The sequence below is a fragment of the Bubalus bubalis genome, chromosome 2, assembly GCF_019923935.1.
Source record: "Bubalus bubalis isolate 160015118507 breed Murrah chromosome 2, NDDB_SH_1, whole genome shotgun sequence".
Lineage (NCBI taxonomy): Eukaryota > Metazoa > Chordata > Mammalia > Artiodactyla > Bovidae > Bubalus > Bubalus bubalis.
In genome coordinates, this window is record NC_059158.1 from 123,657,610 (window position 1) to 123,680,345 (window position 22,736).

Consider the following 22,736-nt stretch of genomic DNA (forward strand, 5'->3'; position numbering starts at 1 on the left):
ATTTGCATTTAAGGTAATTATTGATAAATATGATCTCGTCGCCATTTACTTTGTTGTTTGGGGTTTGAGTTTATAAACCTTTTCTGTGTTTCCTGTCTAGAGGAGATCCTTTAGCATTTGTTGAAGAGCTGGTTTGGTGGTGCTGAATTCTCCGAGCTTTTGCTTGTCTGTAAAACTTTTGATTTCTCCTTCATATTTGAATGAGATCCTTGCTGGGTCCAGTGATTTGGGTTGTAGGTTTTTCTCTTTCGTCACTTTAAGTATGTCCTGCCATTCCCTTTTGGCTTGAAGAGTTTCTATTGAAAGGTCAGCTGTTATCCTTATGGGGATCCCCTTGTGAGTTATTTGTTGTTTTTCCCTTGCTGCTTTTAATATTTGTTCTTTGTGTTTGATCTTCATTAATTTGATTAATATATGTCTTGGGGTGTTTTGCCTTGGGTTTATCCTGTTTGGGACTCTCTGGGTTTCTTGGACTTGGGTGGCTATTTCCTTCCCCATTTTAGGGAAGTTTTCAACTATTATATCCTCAAGTATTTCCTCATGGCCCTTCTTTTTGTCTTCTTCTTCTGGGACAACTATGATTCAAATGTTGGGGCATTTAACATTGTCCCAGAGGTCTCTGAGGTTGTCCTCACTTCTTTTAATTCTTTTTTCTTTTTTCCTCTCTTGGGGCATTTAACATTGTCCCAGAGGTCTCTGAGGTTGTTCTCACTTATTTTAATTCTTTTTTCTTTTTTCCTCTCTTCATTTATTTCCACCATTCTATCTTCCATCTCACTTATCCTATCTTCTGCCTCAGTTAGTCTACTGTTGGTTCCCTCCAGAGTGCTATTGATCTCAGTTATTGCATTATTCATTATTGATTGACTCTTTTTTATTTCTTCTAGGTCCTTGTTAAACTTTTCTTGCATCTTCTGAATCCTTGTCTCCAGACTATTTATCTGTAACTCCATTTTGTTTTCAAGATTTTGGATCATTTTTACTATCATTATTCTGAATTCTTTTTCAGGTAGACTCCCTATCTCCTCCTCTTTTGTTTGGTTTGGTGGGCTTTTATCATATTCGTTTGCCTGCTGAATATTTCTCTGCCTTTCATCTTATTTAAGTTGCTGTGTTTGGGGTGGTCTTTCTGTATGCTGGAAGTTTGTGGTTCCTCCTTATTGTGGAGGTTCCTCCCTGTGGGTGGAATTGGACAAGTGGTTTGTCAAGGTTTCCTGGTTAGGGAAACTTGCATTGGTGTTCTAGTGGGTGGAGCTGGATCTCTTCTCTTTGGAATCCAATGAAGTGTCCAGTAGTGAGTTTTGAGGTGTCTATGGGTTTGGTGTGACTTTTGGCTGCCTGTATTTTTGTGCTCAGGGTTATGTTCCTGCATTGTTGGAGAATTATCATGGTATGTCTTGCTCTGAAACTTGTTGGCTCTTGGGTGGAGCTTGTTTTCAGTGTAGGTATGGAGGCTTTTGGATGAGCTCTTGTTGATTAATGTTCCCTGGAGCCTGACTCCCTTTTTAATACCGAATTAAGTCCAAGCTCCTGACAATGTGAGGCTGAGCCAATTCTCCCCACTCCACTGCATGTGTCCCGGCCAGCTTGTGTGTTCCCCCATCACCTGCCCTCAGGGGCGTCCCCCTTCCTCCTTATACTTGTAGATATGTAAACAGTTGGAAACGACTGAAGCGACTGAAGTGGCATGCAAACCCCAAGTATAATGAGCAAAGCATTATGGTGGAGTGCTTGAGTGATATCTGTGCATTGTCTCCAGGGGGAGAGGAGGCATCCAGGGCAGCGTGGACTCCACATGACTACAGTACAGGTTTCATAAAGGCACATCATTAAAGCAAAATAAAAGGCCATTATGAACTCTGAGTAAAAGTCAGACAGGAAATCTGAGGAGGTTCTATGTAAGTGCAGAATCATCAGTAAAATGTCACCATAGTTGCCCTGATTATGGTCTGTTTTGTAAGAACACACACACACATGCAGAATGAAGAAGGACCTTAGATACTGCTGAGAAAGTCTCCCCTGGGAGAATCTGTGTCTCTGATGTGGCAGAGGTGCTGGTGGTCACACCAAGGGCAGATGGGATGCAAACCTGCCTGGTTCCTGGCTGTTGGCCTCAGTGCTCCTCTTCCTAGCTCTGCTGCTTTCATCCGAAGAGCTGTGATACCTGTGTTTTTGCCACTAGGGGGCATGTTCTGGTAGTCTTGTGGCAGAATGGAGGGGCAGTTCCTCAAAGAGGAACTCAGAGGTATAACCAGTAATGCTGAAGAAGCTGGAGTTGAATGGTCCTATGAAGACCTACAAAACCTTCTAGAACTAACACCAAAAACAGATGTCCCTTTCATCCTAGAGGGTAGGAATGCCAAAGTAGGAAATCAAGAGATACCTGGAGTAACAGGCATGTTTGGCCTTGGAGTACAAAATGAAGCAGAGCAAAGGCTAATAGAGTTTTGCCAAGAGAACGCACTGGTCATACAAACACCCTCTTCCAACAACACAAGAGAAGATTCTACACTTGGACATCACCAAATGGTCAATACCAAAATCAGATTGATTATATTCTTTGCAGCCAAAGATAGAGAAGCTTTATACAGTCAGCAAAAACAAAACCAGGAGCTGACTGTGGCTTATCATAAATTCCTTATTGCAAAATTCAGACTTAGCATGAAGAAAGTAGGGAAAACCACTAGACCATTCAGATATGACCTAAATCAAATCTCTTACGATTATACAGTGAAAGTTACAAATAGATTCAAGGGATTAGATTTTATAGACAGAGTGCCTGAAGAACTGTGGCCAGAGGTTCATGACATTCTACAGGAAGCAATGATCAAGAACATCCCCAAGAAAAAGAAATGCAAAAAGGCAAAATGGTTGTCTGAGGAGGCCTTACAGATAGCTGAGAAAAGAAGAGAAGCTAAAGGCAAAGGAGAAAAGGAAAGATATACCCATTTGAATGCAGAGTTCCAAAGAATAGCAAGGAGACATAAGAAAGCCTTCCTCAGTGATCAATGCAAAGAAATAGAGGAAAACAATAGAATGGGAAAGACTAGAGATCTCATCGAGAAAATTAGAGATACCAAGGGCACATTTCATGCAAAGATATGCACAATAAAGGACAGAAACAGTATGGACCTAACAGAAGCAGAAGATAATAAGAAGAGGTGGCAAGAATACCCAGAAGAACTATACAAAAAAGATCTTCCTGACCCAGATAATGACGATGGTGTGATCACTCACCTAGAGCCAGACATCCTGGAATAAGAAGTCAAGTGGGCCTTAGAAAGCACCACTACAAACAAAGCTAGTGGAGGTGATGGAATACCAGCTGAGCTATTTCAAATCATAAAAGATGATGCTGTTAAAGTGCTGCACTCAATATGTCAGAGAATTTGGAAAACTCAGTGGTGGCCATAGGACTCAAAAGATCAGTTTTCATTCCAGTCCCAAAGAAAGGCAATGCCAAAGAAGCTTCAAACTACCGCACAATTGTACTCATCTCACATACTAACAAAGTAATGCTCAAAATTCTCCAAACCAGTCTTCAACGGTACGTGAACCATGAACTTCCAGATGTTCAAGCTGGATTTAGAAAAAGCAGAGGAACCAGAGATCATATTGCCAAATCCACTGGATGATCAAAAAAGCAAGAGAGTTCCAGAAAAACATCTATTTCTGCTTTATTGACTATGCCAAAGCCTTCGACTGTGTGGATCACAACAAACTGTGTAAAATTCTTAAAAAGATGGGAACATCAGACCATCTTACCTGCACCCTGAGAAATCTGTATGCAGGTCAAGAAGCAGCAGTTAGAACTGGGCATGGAACAACAGACTGGTTTCAAATCAGGAAAGGAGTACATCAAGGCTGTATGTCACCCAGGTTATTTAACTTATATGCAGAGTACATCATGCAAAATGTTTTGGGCTGGATGAAGCACAAGCTGGAATCAAGATTGTAGGGAGAAATATCAATAGCCTCAGATATGCAGATGATTCCGTCCTTATGGCAGAGAGCAAAGAAGAACTAAAGAACCTCTTGATGAAAGTGAAAGAGGACAGTGAAAAAGTTGGCTTAAAACTCAGCATTCAGAAAACTAAGATCATAGCATCTGGTTCCATCACTTCATGGCAAATAGATGGGGAAACAGTGGAAACAGTGACAGACTATTTTCTTCGGCTCCAAAATCACTGCAGATGGTGACTGCAGCCATGAAATTAAAAGACGCTTGCCCTTTGGAAGAAAAGCTACGACCAATCTATAGAGCGTATTAAAAAGCAGAGACATTACTTTGCTGACAAAGGTCCGTCTAGTTAAAGCTATGGTTTATCCAGTAGTCATGTATGGATGTGAGAGTTGGACTATAAAGAAAGCTGAGTGCTGAAGAATTGTTATTTTTGAGCTGTGGTGTTGGATAAGACTCTTGAGAGTCCCTTGCAAGGAGATCCAACCAGTCCATCCTAAAGGAAATCAGTCCTGAATATTCGTTAGAAGGACTGATGCTAAAGCTGAAACTCCAATACTTTGGCCACCTCATGCAGAGAACTGACTCATTGGGAAAGACCCTGATACTGGGAAAGATTGAAAGCAGGAGGAAAAGGGGACAACAGAGGATGAGATGGTTGGATGGCATCTCCAACTGAATGGACATGAGTCTGAGTAAGCTCCGGGAGTTGGTGATGGACAGGGAAGCCTGGAGTGTTGTGGTCCATGGGGTCACAGAGTCTGACACGACTGAGTGACTGAACTGAACTGAACGTCACAGGACATTTAGCTCAGTGATTTCCAGACTTCATTTGGCACCAGAACCCTCTCATCGGCTGAAGTTCTACATAGAAAGGCTGGGCTGGCAGTGGGAGAGGGGCTTTCCTGAGAAGGGTATCCCAGCAAAACCCCTTGATCTCCATGGTAAGGTTTGGACACCACTCTCTTGTCCCCTAGACCCACCCGCTACCACCTCCCTCACCACTCTGCAAGTAGAAAGAGACCAGTTTTGCAGACATAACATATATCAACATATACCAAGTTCTGTACTTTAAGTGCATGCAGTTTATTGTATATCAATTGTACATCAATATGGCTATAAAAGAAAGAATTTGGAAACCCTAAGAAACAAACATAAAAGGCAATGTTGTTGTTCAGTCACTCAGTCGTATCCGACTCTTTGTGACCCCATGGACTGCAGCACACGAGGCTTCCCTGTCCTTCTCCATCTCCTGAAGTTTGCTCAAACTCATATCTGTTAAGTTGATGATGCCATCCAACCATCTCATCCTCTGTCACCCACTTCCCCTCCTGTCTTCAGTCTTTCTCAGCATCGGGATCTTTTCCAGTGAATTGGCTCTTCACATCAGGTGGCCAAAGTATTGGAACTTCAGCTTCAGCATCAGTCCTTCCAATGAACATTCAGAGTTTATTTCCTTTAGGATTGACTGGTTTGATCTCCTTGCTGTCCAAGAGACTCTCAAGAGTCTTCTCCAGTACCACAATTCGAAAGCATCAATTCTTTGGTGCTCAACCTTCTTTATCGTCTAACTCTCACATCCATACACAACTACCGGAGAAACCATAGCTTTGACTGGATGGACCTTTGTCAGCAATAAATAGTGGTTATAACAAGGAAAGCTCTACAGTAAGTCTTGGGATGATATCTGTGCATTATCTACAGGGCCCAGAGGAGGCATCCAGGACAGGATAGACTCCATGTGCCGACAGTACAGGTTTCATAAAGGCACATCATTAAAACAAAATAAAAAGCCATTATAAACTCTAAGGGGGAGAGTCAACTAAAAATTGATATGTGTTCCAAATAGGATACCAACTAATATTTGGCATGATTTTTAAGACTTGATGGAAAATTTAAAAATATTAATAGAGTCCATCTTGCTTTGATATTAGAACTTCCCTCTGTCACTGACCCAGAGGTCGTGATAGTGAACCTTCACCCAAAAGCTATAATCCAAGCCTGTGCTTGGCCTGGCAGAGAAACATAATGACACAGTTAAGACAAAATAAATGCTCTTTACTATTGGGTTGGCCAAAAAGTTCATCCCATCTTTGGAGTGATTGTTCACAGAGTGCGGAAGTGGTGCAAGCTGAGCCACTTGCTTTGTCTCCTAACCTTGGCTCCTCCTGTTATGTGCTTGCACCCAGGTGTACTTAAGGGAACCTGCACAGGAATAGGAAACGTCCCCTATCTCCCCACCCCCACCTGCTTTACTCTGCATCCTCAACCTCCCTGGCTTTCTCTCGCCAGGGCCCCCATCTTTCACCTTGTTTATTTCCGGCCCTGCAGTTGCTATCTGGGTCAGATTTGGGAGCCAGTGTTTGCATTTGCCCCTGTCTCAGCCCCCACCCCCTATGGCACATTGAAGAATGGGAAAAGAACTGCTCTGTACACATAGGTATCTCCTGCCTCTTCCCTCAGCTGCAGAGCTCATTGAGATGTGGTTGCTGGGGCCCTGCCGACTCCCTCAGGGGGCATCATTGCCTCCCTGCCCTCCTGCTGCCTTTACAGTCATGAGTTCAGGCAAGAGCCCGCTTGCTCGGCATCTTTCTCCTCAGCCCTGGCTGTAGGTCAGCCTCCCTGAACTAACAGAGGACTGCCTTCCCAGCATTTGTGGCTGGAACACATTCATCACATCTACCACAATCAAATTCTGCTGTCACACCTCCCTGGCCTGGCTGCATCATCTTTAATTTGTGGGGGACGTTTATATCTCGACAGTGAGATTGGGTTTCCATCAGTCATATGGTGATTTGTGTGTGTGTTTTAAAAAAATTACTCAGACAAAAAGAACAGAATCTCAGTGGTTCTTAAACATCTGAATTAACCATTAGGGAGCTGAAAGCTATGTTGTTTGGGACAAGAGCAGGATTTTTATCGGATAAGCCCCAGAAGGAACATTAAAAGGCTCCATGTTTTTGTATATTTTGATATAATTGCTCTGTACCTCCATTAGTCCCACTGGAAAATTAGTAAAAAACAGGATCTCCCTTAAAGCCAGATACTACATCCAAATGGAGCCTTCCTGAATTAAAGACATCACCAAAACAATGTTAAATGTTGACATTTCCTGATATATCAAATGCCACCCTCTCCTTTATCTTCTCTTTAAACTAGTTTTAAAAAAGCTGTTTTTCCTTTCCAAAACCAGAAGCTCATTTGCTTTTTAAAATCAGTTTGCTTATTTACAGTTAGGACTGATCAAATTTAGAAACAAATACCTTAAGCTGTGGTTTCATTTGTGCTGGTTTCCATGGGAGCCTAGTAAATCCATGTGATATGTGATGCTCAGTCAGAAAAGTGACATCTGTGAGTGACCATGACCACAGCCCATCTGAAACCACCTCTACTCTCCTGCTTCTCTTTCCCAGACAAGCTGCCATGGATTCAGAGTGTCCGTACTGGTGGGAGCCATGGGGAAGCTCAGCTGATGTCTGTCCTGTGCCCGAGGTGAAAGCTAGTCAGCAAAAGAGACTCCTTTTTTTTCTCTCTCCCTCTTCTGCAGAATCCCAGCCCGGGATTGTTTGCTGTGAAGCACCCTCTGACTTACGTGGAAACCTTGATCGATTACCACCTGTGCTCCCACCCCAAGTACAAGTTCACCAAGGAGTGCCACTGCGGCTCCAGCATCCCCCTCACCCAGAAGCAATTTCTCCATCACACGGTAAAGCCGTCCCAGGTTCAGCAGCAGAACTGGCCCTGGGCTGCAGGGACCAGGGGGTGGGGGACAAGGAAGTGAGGGGTCACAGCTGGAACTGGGAATAAGAGAGTTTGCAGCCACAGCTGCAGAACAAGGATAGTAACCATGGCACAGGGGCACTGGCATGCCCCAGCCCTAGAGCAGGGCAGGTGGGTTCACCACACCACCCCTGTCTGCCTGTGCCCACTTCCCAGGCTTCACATTGCCCCCTTTCAACATTCTTTTTCTCTTTTCCTTTGAAGGCTATGCCTAATATTCATTTTATTCCCACTGTGACCATGTAAGAGAAGTCACATGGTGGTCACAATCCTGGGGTCTGACGCTCTCTCTCTTTGGTCCCTAACAAGGAGAAAAAGGTCAGAAGGGGCAAGGTGGTGATGTGACAAACACACAGTGAGAAAGAGGCTCTCCAGAGTCCCTTCTTCCCTGGATAACCAGCCTGACCTCAGTTTCCAGCAGCGTCTCCTGCGGGTGACCCTCAGCCCTTCCACATTCGACAAAACCCCACCTTAGGTCATCATCTTGGCTCTACTCCCGCCAGCCCCACTTCACACCTCTTCCCACATCACTTTCCTGCCTCTTGGGTGTACAATTCAAGCAATGACCCATGTGGTCCTCACTCCCTTCTCCTTCATCATCCCTGAGTCCAGCCACCCTGGGTCCCACCAGTCTGCCTTACACACCACGTGACTCCCTCTCTTCCACCTGGGTGCCAACACCACACCACTACCACCCCTTACCCCCCCCGCAGAAGCCTTCCTGCCATTCAAATCTTATCCAGTCCTTCTTCACTTTGAAAGCCCTCCATGGTCCCTGCTGCCCATGGGAGGAGCTCCAAGCTCATGAGCTTGGCCCATGAGACCCTTCACAACCAGCCTGCCTTCCTGGCCACATTTTCTGTCAACCCCCATCACACTCCCTGCACTCAGTGACCCCTGATCACACCCCCCTTGGCATCTCAGTGCACTTGCACACACTCACCGCCCCCCATCCCCACTGCCTGGAAGAGCCTTTGATGAACTGACCCATGCTCTCTAAATGTTGCATTAGCATCACATTCACAGTAATCAAAACAGATCGAGAGGCCTGACCTGCCCCTCCACACCAGGACCCTTGCTTCTCTGCCTCATAAGTCAGGGCATGAACCTCTCCTTCCTCCTGCTTTAATTCCTGCTGCTTCATTGAACACTATTTGCTGGAGCAGTTGTCTTTTTTAGCCTCAGAAAAATTCTATTAAGCTTAAATGATAAATTTTGCAGTTCAACTTTTAACACTGAAAATTAGCCAGCTGAGTGAAATTAAAGTGCTTCCTGGACTTTACCTGTGGTCCCCCTGTGCTGGCTCTATTACAGGACATAATACCTGGAGTGATGACCTGGAAGAGGTTCCAGAGCCTGGTGTTCTTATCCCTGCCCGAAACTTCTAAGACAGAGGTGTTGCCGAGGTAAGCCCAGCTCATGTTGCCTCAGAGGGGTATGTGTGCCCCTCAGATTACAGAGATTGTGACCCCGAAAGTTGCCTGCCAGTAAAATATCAAATCATACTTTTGGTGCATGAGGGAAGTTCGGTAGTCAGAGGGATATGATGATGTGTAACTGATTTTCATCTCTTTATCTTGAGATAAACTTTATTTTTTTTTAACTTTTATTGACATCTAGTTGATTTACAATGGAGAAGGCAATGGCACCCCACTCCAGTACTCTTGCCTGGAAAATCCCATGGATGGAGGAGCCTGGAAGGCTACAGTCCATGGGATCGCAGAGGGTCGGACACGACTGAGCGACTTCACTTTCACTTTTCACTTTCATGCATTGGAGAAGGAAATGGCAACCCACTCCAGTGTTCTTGCCTGGAGAATCCCAGGAACAGGGGAGCCTGGTGGGCTGCTGTCTCTGGGGTCGCACAGAGTCGGACACGACTGAAGCGACTTAGCAGCAGCAGCAGTTGATTTACAATGCTATGTTAGTTTCAGATTTACAGCAAAATGACTCAGATATGCATGTATAGGTATGTGTATCTATGTAGATATATATAGGTAAATTCTTTTTTTACATTCTTTTCAATTATTGATTACTACAAGATACTGAGTATAGTTCCCTGTGCTATATAGAAGGTCCTTGTTGGTTATTTATTTTATATATACTAGTGTGTATATGTTAATCCTAATCTTCTAATTTATCCCTACCCCCTACTTTTGTCCTTTAGTAACCATAAGTTTGTTTTCTATGTTTGTGAGTCTATTTTTGTTTTATAAATAATTTCATTTATATCATTTTTAGATTTCACATACAAGTAATATCATATGATATTTGTCTTGCACTTAGTATGATCATCTCAAGGTCCATTCGTGTTGCTGCAGATGGCGTTATTTCATTCTTTTTTATGGCTGAGTAATATTCCATGGTATATATCTACAATATCTTCTTTATCCATTTCTCTGTTGATGGACACTTAGGTGGCTTCCATGTCTTGGCTATTGTAAACAGTGCTACTATGAGCTTTGAAGTACACATATCTTTTCTAATTGTGTTTTTTTTCTAGATATTTGCCCAGTTGTGGGATTGTAGGATCATATCATAGCTCTTGAGATAAACTTTAAAAAAAATTAATGTCACAGGGCTTCCCTATATTCCAGGGATTAGGAATCCTCCCGCCAATGCAGGGACACAGGTTTGATCCCTGATCTGGGGTGATTGCATCTGCTGAGGGACAGCTGAACCCATGTGCCACAACTACTGAGCCTGAACCCTGGAGCCCGTGCTCTGTCCACAACAAGAGAAACCACTGCAACAAAAAGCCCATGCGCTGCAGCTAGAGAATAACCCCCACTCGCCACAACTGGAGAAAGCCCATGTGCAGCAACAAAGACCTGGCACAGCCAAAAACAAATAAATAAATAAATAATTGGGGTTTTTTAGAAAAAAATTAATGTCATGGTGGATCATTGACCATATTTCAATAAAAGTAGACAACCAGTCCACATAATTCAACTGAAATAATCATGGTTCATTTTCAGCATTTTAGAATTGCCATGATCTACCCCCTCCATATCCACACCAAAGGATCCAGGTCTCTCCATGCCCTAGCCTGGCCATTCACCGGGAGGCCCCACAGCTGTCATCCGAGACAGAGCAGGTAGATGAGAATAGTGTTAGACCAAAGAAGGAGGAAATTTAGACTAAGCACAATCTTGCTGATTTGCTTAACTAGCACCTCTTCAAAGCCCTAAGATCAAACAACTAGCTGATGCCTTTTCCTTTAGATGCAGCCTGGTCAGTGACCTGCTCCTGAGACCTGGAATTTACTTATTTGGTCCATTGTCCTTACAAACATATTAAATGAGTTGCTGGTGAGCAAACGTGACTAGTATCCCAACACAATGACCATCAGCAGTGACCTATTGCTCAAACCCTTTGATCTGGAGTGAGGCCCACCCCAAGGGGGCAAAGCCCCACCACGGCCCCAGGAGTAGTCAGCTCTGCCTGGGCCTAAGCACTGCCACCAACCAGGGTCAGTGGGTACTTATACCCTGACTTCTGCCAGCGTGTCCTGGTTCCTCGCCATCATCAGAATTCTCCTAGGTCCTCAGGAGCCGTGCAACCTCAGCCACACTCTCTGATCAGCTTTTTGGGCCAAGTCCTCTCATCCTGAACCCAGGCTGATCAGACCTGCTCAGCCTTGACATTTTCGTTTTAGTAGAAGTAGGAGGAGACTTCCCTGTTGGTCCAGTGGTTAAGAATCTGCCTTCCAGTGCAGGAGACATGGGTTCGATCCCTGCTCTGGGAGCTTGGATCCCACCTGCCACGGGGCAACTATGCCAGTGACGGGGCAACTATGCCGGTGACCAGGCAACTATGCCGGTGCGCTGAAACTCTTGAGCCCATGCCCACAAGTGGAGGGTCTGTGCACCACAAGGAAAGATCCCGCATGACACAACTAAGATGCAACACAGCCAAATAACAAATAAATATATATTTTTTTTAGGTAGGAAAGCTCACCCCAATGTGCACCAACCCCATATGCACTGTCACCCACATATCCCCAGGGATTCAAGAAGGCAATTGAAATCCAGTTTGTGACCCTGGAACCCTTACCTTTACTTTTTCCTCCACTGCCAGCAGAAAAGCTCTTCCTGAATTAATCGAAATCCAGGCTTTTCCACGTGCTGTTCCTTTTGGGTCATTTTTTTTCAGTGTGTCTCTACCGCCCTCCTTTGCCTGGAGATGAGCATGAGAGCAAGCAGAGGATGTGGGCCATGGCCGGGGCTCAGAAATGTTAGTTCCTTTTCTGTGAATTCATATTACTGAACCAAACTTGGGTCCGCTCACCCGTGCACAGCAAAGCCAGTCTACTGACACAAGGTTGTGATGGAAGTGAAAGTTGCTCAGTTGTGTCCCCATGGACTGTAGCCCGCCAGGCTCCTCTGTCTATGGGATTCTCCAGGCAAGAATACTGGAGTGAGTTGCCATTCCCTTCTCCAGGGAATCTTCCCAACCCAGGGATCGAACCCAGTGGTCCAGGCTCCCACCTTCTTCCACCCCTTCCTCAGGGGATCGAACCCAGGGATCGAATCCTGCATTGCAGGCGGATTCTTTACTATCTGCGCCACCAGGGAAGCCCCAAGAAAGTATTGCAAGCACCAAACAAGGAGAACAAGGCAGCTAAAGTTCAAAAAGCCCAATTCCCCTTGGCTTTCAGGGAAGCATTTTTAAAGCCCAGGTAAGGGAGGGGGATTGCAGGGTGTGTGATCAGTTCACCATACATAGGTCTCTGATTAGGTGATGGTGAGGTTACAGGAGGATGTCATGTTGTCAGTTCTCAGGTTGCCATAGGTCTGGGGGCTCAGTGGTCACGGTCATCAAATAGTTAACTTCTTGCATTTGGTCGGGGTTTGGCATCTGTAACTCAGGAATGTGCATCAGATACTGTTATCTGGGCATTTCAGAGTGGAGCTATAGCAGAGGACCTAGATAGGGGTCTGTAGCTCACCACTAGCCAGTCAGAAGAAAGTCACACACTCTGCAGCCCTCACCCCAAGTTTTGCCTTTAAAAACTTCCCCCTGAAAACATTCGGGCCATTCTGAAGGTTTGGGCACAAGCCACCCCCTTCTCCTTACTGGATCCTGCAGTAAACCTTCCTCTGCTTTAGACTCTGGCATTTTGGGTTGCTTGGCCTCACTATGCATTGGGTACATGAACTTGTATTTGGTAATATTAGCATATTTCTAAGACCTGAAATCTCCAGAACCTAGGGCTGGAGGGAACAACCTTACAGAGAGAAGGACACTCTGGTGTCTGAGAGACCCAATAGCCCTGTCACCCACTCTGCATCCTTGGGCGAGTCACCCATCCCTGAAGCCCTTGAGCAATGCTTTCCTTGTCTGTGGAATGGGGACCTGAAGGAGTCCCTACGGAGCACTCATCAGGACTCACGTGGTGCCTCCAGCACTGTCCTTAATAACTCTTCCCACTCCTGCCGTCCCCCACCCACTACACCTTGCAGTCACTCTGCTGCCACGAGATGGCGATGACCCTCCATCATCTGGACTCAGATCCTCATTTTGCTGAGGAGTAAAGGCACTTCAGAACAGACCCCAGTCATCAGGGAACCAAGCACAGCTGCGTGGCACCCTCCCCTAGACAGAGCATGTAAAATGAGAAATGGTGGGGAGTGCAGACGGCCAGGGTCCACCAGCTGTCAGCAAGCACGGGTCTCAAGAATTAAGACAAAAACATCCTGTTTTGTTTTTTTTTTCCAAAGCTGTGTCCTTGGAAAAATCTCCTGAGGCTATTCTTTCAAAAGGCACTCAGAGTGCAGTTACTTTGGGCTTGAATTAACCATGAATTAAACATGAATTCCACATGAATTAAAGAAAACTCTCCAACTAGGAGTTGTTACCTCCAGCTTCTGTGCTGAGGTACAGAAGCTTGAGCACTCTCCAGCTTGAGTGCTCTGTTGGGCCAGTTTGTTTCAAAATAAAGCATAATTGCATGACAGATTATAAAATCAAGAGAGGATTCTTTATCTCTTCATCATGTATTTCCATGATGTAAGACACTAGCTCATGTTTTTGTTTCTAAAAGACTTACAGAATAATAATGGTATTCCTTTTTAACTTCCCACAGACCCACTAATGATACTTCAACTTGCAGTCATTGTGCTTGAATAGATTACCTGTTTCTTAGCTGGTATTTCCCCTGTATTTTTGCCCCTGAGAGTTATCTGTTTTTTATTAAACCATGCAATGTTATTTAATGTTTATTTATTCCAAGTCATTTTTGCATTCATTATAATCAAAACAGCTCACTTGGGTTCTTTGCTCCTTAATAAATTCAGAGAGAATTTATTCAGAGAGTCACAGAGTCTCTGTGACTCCCATGAAATCTGAGTCAGCATCAATGAAGAAATTACCTATTAATAATCCAGAAGTGCCAGACTTTGGGATTTCATAGATGGGTGAAGTGTCCAGAAGAATCTTAGGAACTGACTCAGGGTTGTCAGAGTTTTACTTTTCCAAGAAAGGCATGAAACAAAACAAAGCAAAATATACCACTCAAACACCCACTGTCACCACCCTTTCAATTCCAGAGGAACGCATTAACACATAGAAAAGTAAGAATTTAAAAATTAGATGAGTTTGGTCTCATGAAAAACCTTTAGTTGTTGCTATTCTGTCTTCCAGACCAGCCTGGCCTTGGAAGAGTGGTCCAGGCTCCCACCTTCTTCCACCCCTTCCTCAGATACATGCACTTGGAGATCTCAGTGGGACTGTCAGTTAGAACCTGCATTCTTTGTCATTAAGTCAGTAAATAAGGTTAATCTCTGGGTGGTGGAGGCCAGGTCCCTTTTGCTGAGGAATGGTATTAGAGACCAAAATCTGGGTTCCTGGTGCACACATTGCCCCTGGAGGTGGAGGGGGGTTGTTTCTTGGCCTCCTCAGCAGACAATCCAGAGTGTGGGGAAGTGCATGTATATACACATACTTTCACACATATGTACATAGCCATAAAAAAATGCATGACCACATACATCTATACACATATGCACATATACATGTGCACATACACACTTGTACACACCTATCCCCATTTTGGAAATCATGAATCTACGCTGGTGCTTATAATCCCAGCCCACACTCATGGAGTTGCTTAGTTATCTGTCTGTTCTTCCTCTGTGAGAACCCTGGCTTCCTAAGACATTTACTCGCTCAGTTTTATAGAGTGTTAAAAATAGTTTCAGAATGACTTCACCTATAACCACTTTAATAAACAAGCATAGTAAATAGAGCTCAAGATTTATTTGAAGTTTTCTCCCTATCCCCATTCTATCCAGGATGTGGATATATAGTCAAATACTATATTTATAAGTTACTTGGATTACTCCTTTTCTCTTTAAGTATTTTTTTATTGAAGTATAATTGATTGACAAAGTTTTAGGTGTACAGCAAAGATTATATTCTTTTCCAAATTCTTTTTTCTATTATAGGTTATTACAGGATATTGACTAGAAGTCCTTCCTTTTCTTCTTTGTTTTTCTTTCTTTCCCTTCCTCTTTCTCTCTTTTTTCCCCTCCACTGTGCTTATGGAATTCATATGAAATTTTATGTGTTTCAGTTTGCTTTCAGTTTAGGGGCATTTCCTCCCTTTCGTTAGAGAAGGAAAGGGCAACCCACTCCAGTATTCTTGCCTGGAGAATCCCATGGACAGAGGAGCCTGGCAGGCTACAGCCCCTGGGGTCACAAAGAGTCAGACACAGCTGAGCAACTCTCACTCACTCACTCCTCCCTTTCATATTGATTTAATTTTATTTTTTGAATATGTAGAACATTAACACACTAACCAAATTCGAAGCTACACAAAAAGTCAAACTCAGACACGTGTCACTCCATCCCACCTCCCTTCTGCCCTTGTTGGTAGCCAGCTCGGTCTAACACCGTTCCCATGTTTCTCTTCATAATGCTAAACAGAATATATGTATTTTTCATGTTTCCCCTCTTCCTTACTCAAAAAGTGGCACACTGGATAAGCTCTTCTGTATCTTGCTGTTTTCACTTATAACATCCCCTGAAAATCACTCCATATTAGTTGATAAAGATCCTCCTCACTCTTTTTTACAGCTGTAAAAATCATGGGCCGTAGTTGCATTCAACCAAGCCCTATGCTTGGTGGGCCAGGCACATTTTTGCTTATTAAACAAGAAGAAACTTATTTCCAAGACATGTCTGCACACACCAAGGAGGCTTCAATTAATCCCCCTGGTGTCCCACCCCTGCCACCTGCAGGGCCAGTAAGAAGGTCAGTTTCCTGCCATGGGTCATTTTTTACTCTTTTTTTATGAGACAGCACTCTTCCCAGCTTCTCAAAGCTTATTCCAGAAAATTATTAAAAATGTATATCCATTTGTGACTCTTTCCCTATTCCCTTTGCTGTTGTGTGTTAGTTTTTATTCCTCTAATAGCATTTGAGAGGTTTGTGAGAAGGACTTGAGACCAAAAAAACTTTTTAAAGGTGAGTGTTTATTCCACCAACTTGAAACAGAAATATTCTGTCAACCTTAAAATTAACAAACTGTTTTTTCCTCCCCATCTCAGTGCTTTTAATGTCCTCAATACCCAGTAAGTTTTATGTGAAAGTCTAAAATTATAATACCAAACAATATATAAGGAGGTGGGGAGGAGGTCTGAACCTGAATAAACAACTAAGGAAGAGTATAAATGTGGGAAAAAATATTAAGAAGAAAAAGTAAACTATCTAGCTGCCCCAGCCCACCTCCACCCCCAGGAAATAAAGTAAGTGTAGATACTACACATTTGAAAATTCTTTTTCTAAGCTCTTGGAAATATCTTTTTAGCACCTTTCTCTTGGATTTGACCAGTACCCATCACAGCCTGCAATGCAGGAGACCCAGGTTCAATCTCTGGGTCAGGAAGATCCCTTAGAGTAGAAAATGGCAACCCACTCCAGTATTCTTGCCTGGAGAATTCCATGGACAGAGGAGCCTGGCAGGCTACAGGCCATGGGGTCACAAAGAGTCGGACACGACTGAGCGATGAATACTTTCACTTTTTACTTTCATCATCATCACCCACCCCCCGCCTTTACCTCTAGGGAGACATGGGTGGGTTTCCAGGGTTGAAGAGGACAGGATGGTAGCATAAAATACCAAAGGTAAAATAAAAGTGCTTTAGAAGATTGTATAAAGACCGTGAGACTACTAATGTGGCCACATGTCCTTGGCTGCTCTGTGATTTTTCCACAGCTGTGATTCCTTCAACTTAGTCATGCTGCCTGTCGACGTCCCTGCCGTTCTTGACGCCTTGCCGGAAGAAGACAGGATAGAGACAGTTGAACGGTACTTTTTTACCTGCGGTCTCACTGTCTATGTTCCAGAAACATGCCAGGTGCTCTGAGAGATTTCTAAGGAGCCCACGGCGCCTGAGCTTGCAGCCCCGCCAAGACACGGCTGACGCCCAGCCACACCCTCAGCAGATAAGATGCTGGATTCGTGGTGGAGAATACTAGTCTCAGGTCTCAAACTGGCTGACCTTTCAGTGCTGCAGGTGCTCAGGGAGGGGCGAGCAGAGTGGGTGCTAAGTGGGCTTCCAAGGCTGCAGAGTCGCCTGCACTTGGGTTAGTATTCAAAGGGCACGTAGGATTTGAAGGGGCAAAAGAAATATAGCCCCCACCCCAAACAAATAAAATATTTTTAAAAGAAAAGTCAAAAACAAAAATTTTAAGAAAAAAGGGGGAAAAAGAAAACCTAGGACCCCCTCAAAGTAAATAAAAAACAAACAAAAAAATTAAGGAAAAAGAAAAATAGCCTCCAAATGAAGGCGCTTAAATTTGATTTTACTGATGAGCATCCAACATCCAGTGAGAATGTGTCCTTGAATCTGCTGTGGCCACGCCCACTTTGGCTCTTCCCACGTGGTGCTAGGGGTAAAGAACACGTCTGCCAATGCAGGAAACTTAAGAGACGTGGGTTTGATCCCTGGGTCGGGATGATCCCCTGGAGAAGGAAATGGCAACCCACTCCAGTATTCTTACCTGGGGAATTCCATGGACAGAGGAACCTGGCAGGCTACAATTCATGAGGTTGCAAGGGTCAGACACAACTGAAGCGACTTAGCACAGCACACCGACTTTAATATTTCTTCCTGTAAATAACCAGTGAGTGAAGTACTAAATATTGGTTTTTGTGAGACCTGCCCACAAGCAGTGGTACTTGGCAATACTTGGACGTCTGAAGCTTAGAACCCAGGTCTGAACAGGGAAGTTGAGTGTCTGCTACTCGAACTCCAGAGCATGAGGGCATTTCCTGAGGATGCTGCAGCCAGGTGGGTGGCCGGGGTGACACACGGTTACTTGACGTTCAGTTTGGGGAGGCAGGTGAGGAGATGCTCTGCAGGCCTTTCCCCATTCAGCACTGATGTTCAGACTCATGAGTCAATTTCCTCACTAATGTGCAGACTCCTGAGTCCGTTTCCTCATCTTTGAAATGAGAATAGTAGTACCTACTTCACAGGGGTTGTCAATTAAGGAAGATGAGGAGGAGGAGGAGGAGGGTAGTTGTAACAGTAACATTTACAGAGCATTAAATGTGAAGTCAGGCCCAGCGCTTGGCAAGAGTTTCATTCACTCCAACAATGAGGTCTTCTTATTTTCCATACTTTGGAGATGAGGAAACTGCTAACAGGAAGCAGTTTTGCAAATCACTGTCTTGTAAATCACCAGCATCGAGACTGGCACAGAGCTTGGCACAGAGCAGCTGCTTAGCAAAGATTAGGCAATCAGAATGACTTTGTGCAGTTTTCAAGGATGTTTTCCCAAACACAATATGGCTCTGCCCACCTCTGTTTATGTTTTGCTGTGAGGAGAGGGTTCCTGTTTGTAATTCTAAATTTTGAAGCCTCTGTTGATCTTGGAGGCATTTCTCTTTGAGTGTAGCAGAGACAGCCACTCAAAAGAATTGTCTCTTCTACAGAAATAAAATTGTTGAAACCGGAGGCTCAGTGTCACCTGAGTTAGGTCATCCATGTGACTCAGCCTTTACCAAGAACGCAGGAGAAGACGTGAGATGTCCTCCTGAGGGCAGGACCAGGATGGAGTGGGTTTATCTCCTGCAGACTCTCTCCCCGCTTCCTGGAGCTGGAACTCACACTTGCAGTGACCCAACTGTAACTGTTAAGCAACCAAGCACCAGGCCAGGGGTCCACAAACAGCCAAATCTGGCCTACCACCCATTTTTGCAAAACACCTGCTTTATTGAAACACAGCCACACTCATTCATTTGAATGTTTTCCATGACTCCTTTCATGCTGCAACAGTGTGCGTGCATGCTAAGTCACTCAGCGTGTCCAACTCTTTGTGACCCCATGGACTGTAGCCTACCACGCTCCTCTGTCCATGGGATTCTCCAGGCAAGAATACTGGGGTGGGGTGCCATTCTCTCCTCCAGGGGATTTTCCTGACCCAGGGATCAAACCAGTGTCTCTTACGGCTCCTGCATTGGCAGACGGATAATTTATCACTAGTGCCACCTGGGAAGCTAATTGTAAAAGAGACCCACTGAGGCCTTTACTCGAAAAGTTTCCTGACCCCTGCTGTAAGGGGTAGCAGACCTCAAGATAAAAATAACCTCAATCCCTGTAATTTCTTCTCTCACCTGTAGATTATTTAGAAGCATATTGTTTTCTTTTTAAAGCAGTTGTGGATTTTTTGGTTATCTTATTTGCTATTGATTTCTAATTGAATTCCATTGTGGTCACAGAACATTCTCAGAATGATTTCAACCTTTTGAAATATTCATGCTTTCCTTACAGTCCAAGATACAGTCAATATTGGTAAATGTTGCATATACACCTGCAATCAATATGCATTCTGTAACCCATTTTTCCTTTTCTTGGGGATGGTTTTGATCACCACCTCCTGTATACTGTTATGAACTTACGTCCATAGTTCTTCAGGCTGTCTGTCTACCAGATCTAAGCCTTTGAATCTGTTCATCACCTCCACTGTATAATCAAAAGGGATTTGACTTAGGTCTTACCTGAAGGGTCTAGTGGTTTTCCCTACTTTCTTCAATTTAAGCCTGAATTTTGCAATAAGGAGCTCATGATCTGAGTCTCACAGTCAGTCAGCTCCAGGTCTAGTTTTTACTGACCGTATAGAGCTTCTGCATCTTCCACTGCAAAGAATGTAATCAATCTGATTTCAGTATTGACCATCCAGAGATGTCCATGTGCAGTCATCTCTTGTGTTATTGGAAAAGAGTATTTGCTATGACCAGCTGAGGAAAGAAGAAAAGCGAGAGGCAGGGGAGAAAGGGGAAGATTACTCAGCTGAATGCAGAGTTCCAGAGAATATCAAGGAAAGAGAAGAGGGCCTTCTTAAATGAACAATGCAAAGAAATAGAGGAAAACAATAGAATGAGAAAGACTAGTGATCTCTTCAAGAAAATTGGAGATATCAGAGAATACTTCATGCAAGGACGGGCACAATAAAGGACAGAAACAGTAAGGACCTACCAAAAGCAGAAGAGATTAAGAAGAGGTGGCAAGAATACACAGAAGAACATTACAAAAAAGTCTTAAAGACCCAGATAACCATGATAGCATAACCATGATGGTGTGGTCACTCACCTAGGACCAGACATCCTGGAGTGTGAAGTCAAGTGGGCTTTAGAAAGCATTATTACGAACAAAGCTCGTGGAGGTGATGGAATTCCAGCTGAGTTATTTAAAATCCTAAAAGATGATGCTGTTAAAGTGTTGCACTCAATATTCCAGCAAATTTGGAAAACTCAGCAGTGGCCACAGGGCTGGAAAAGGTCAGTTTTCATTCCAAAGACGGGCAATGTCAAAGAATGTTCAAACTACCAGACAATTGTGCTCATTTCACATACTAGCAAGGTTATGCTCAAAATCCTTCAAGCTAGGGTTCAACAGCATGTGAACCAAGAACTTGCAGATGTACAAGCTGGGTTTAGAAAAGGCAGAGGAATCAGAGATCAAATTTCCAACATTCATTGGAAAAAGCAAGGGAATGCCAGAAAAATATCTGCTTCGTTGACTATGCTAAAGCCTTTGACTTTGTGCACCACAGCAGACTGTGGAAAATTCTTAAAGCGATGGGAGTACCAGACCACCTTCCCTGTCTCCTGAGAAACCTGTATGTGGGTCAAGAAACAGCAATTAGAACCAGACATGAAACAACTGGTTCAAAATTGGGAAAGGAGTATGACAAGGCTGTATATTGTCACCCTGCTTATTTAACTCCTATTCAGAGAACATCATGCAAAATGCCAGGCTGGATAAATCACAAGCTGGAATCAAGATTACCAGGAAAAATATCAACAACCTCAGATATGCAGATGATACCACTCTAATGGCAGAAAGTGAAGAGGAATAAAAGAGGCTCTTGAGGAGGGTGAAAGAGGAAAATGAAAAAATCTGGTTTGAAACGCAGTTTTAAAAAAATTAAGATCATGGCATCTGATCCCATCACTTCATGGTAAATAGAAGGGGAAAAACTGGAAGCAGTTACAGGTTTTATTTTCTTGAGCTCCAAAATCGCTGTGGACGGTGACTGTAGCTGTGAAATTAAAAGACGCTTGCTTCTTGGAAGGAAAGCTATGACAAACCTAGACCGTGTATTGAAAAGCAGAGACATCACTTTGCCAACAAAGGTCTGTATAGTCAAAGCTGTGGTTTTTCCCAGGAGTCATGTATGGCTGTGAGAGTTGGACCATAAAGAAGGCTGAGCACCAAAGAATTGATGCTTTCGAACTGTGGTTCTAGAGAACTCTTCAGAGTTCCTTGGACAGCAAGGAAATCAGACTAGTCAATCCTAAAGAAAAGCAACCCTGAATATCCATTGAAAGGACTGATGACGAAGCTGAAGCTCCAATACTTTGGCCACCTGATGCAAAGAGCCGACTCATTGGAAAAGACCCTGACGCTGGGAAAGATTGAGGACAGGAGGAGAAGGGGGTGACAGAGGATGAGATGGTTGGATGGCATCATCAACTCAATGGACATGAGTTTGAGCAAACTCCAGGAGATAGTGAAGGTCAGGGAAGCCTGTTCTGCTGCAGTCCATGGGGTCACAAAGAGTCGGACATGACTTAGCCACTGAACAACATCATCAGGAGATAGTGGAGGACAGAGAAACCTAGCGTGCCACAGTCCATGAGCTCGCAAAGCATCAGACATGACTTAGCCACTGAACAACAACAACTATAACAACAAACCCCATTTTTAAACTGCTTGTTATTCTCTGCTTATAAATAACCATTCCTACTGTTGTTTTTAATAGAAAGCTATTTATCAGTCTTATACTTTCTTTAATGTAGATCCAAGAAGTATAGGTGTGATTAATGTTGAAGGAATCATGTAACTCTTAAATGATTGCGGTACTTTTCTATTTTCTTCCTTTCAGTGAGCTCTGTGAGCAGAGTATGGACATTATGCTGACTCCAGAAATGATCGAAGCGGAATTCCCAATGCTGGAATACAGGGACACCAAGAAGGAGAAGTAAGTGGATGCTTTATGCCTTAGGAAGAGGTAGCCCAGGATAAAATTTGTCCTACATGACATACAGAACTGTTTGAATCTAAAAACATGTCCAAAGAGACACATTTCCAGTGCTTTAGGTGTTTAGACATGTATCCTATTTACCACCCATGCCACCTCCAGCCTCGTTGCTTATCTTTAGTCACTGGGCCTCAGTCTCCCCATTCAGAACATGCAGAAAACAAAACCTCTCTCCCGGGCGGTTGTGAAGATTCCATGAGATGCCAGTGTGAGGACACCTCTCCGGGTGCTTGCTCTGCACATGTGAACCCTTTCCTGCGTCTCTGCATCAGGGACAGCTAGCTAGGCAGACATTACCATCATCCTTCAGAACTTGGTTTTGAAGAATACTTTGGTAAAGGAAATAACCACTAGAGTTCATATGGTTTGTAAGTTTGAAATTCCAGATATCCTTTTAGAATTATTTAAGTCTTTTTAAATTATTAAAATGTTAGAAAA

The 22,736-nt window shown here is 43.9% G+C and overlaps 1 protein-coding gene across 2 annotated transcripts in view; it reads left to right on the forward strand.

Annotated features, from left to right (window-relative positions):
- CFAP221 (cilia and flagella associated protein 221) overlaps positions 1 to 22,736 on the forward strand; it is a 127,413-nt gene that overhangs the window by 100,183 nt on the left and 4,494 nt on the right. For both annotated transcript variants that reach the window (XM_006057170.3, XM_044936418.1), the window contains 4 exons: positions 7,509 to 7,667; positions 9,056 to 9,147; positions 16,963 to 17,055; positions 22,143 to 22,238. In XM_006057170.3, the coding sequence (XP_006057232.3) occupies positions 7,509 to 7,667; positions 9,056 to 9,147; positions 16,963 to 17,055; positions 22,143 to 22,238 (440 nt within the window). The remainder of the gene's footprint in view (positions 1 to 7,508; positions 7,668 to 9,055; positions 9,148 to 16,962; positions 17,056 to 22,142; positions 22,239 to 22,736) is intronic.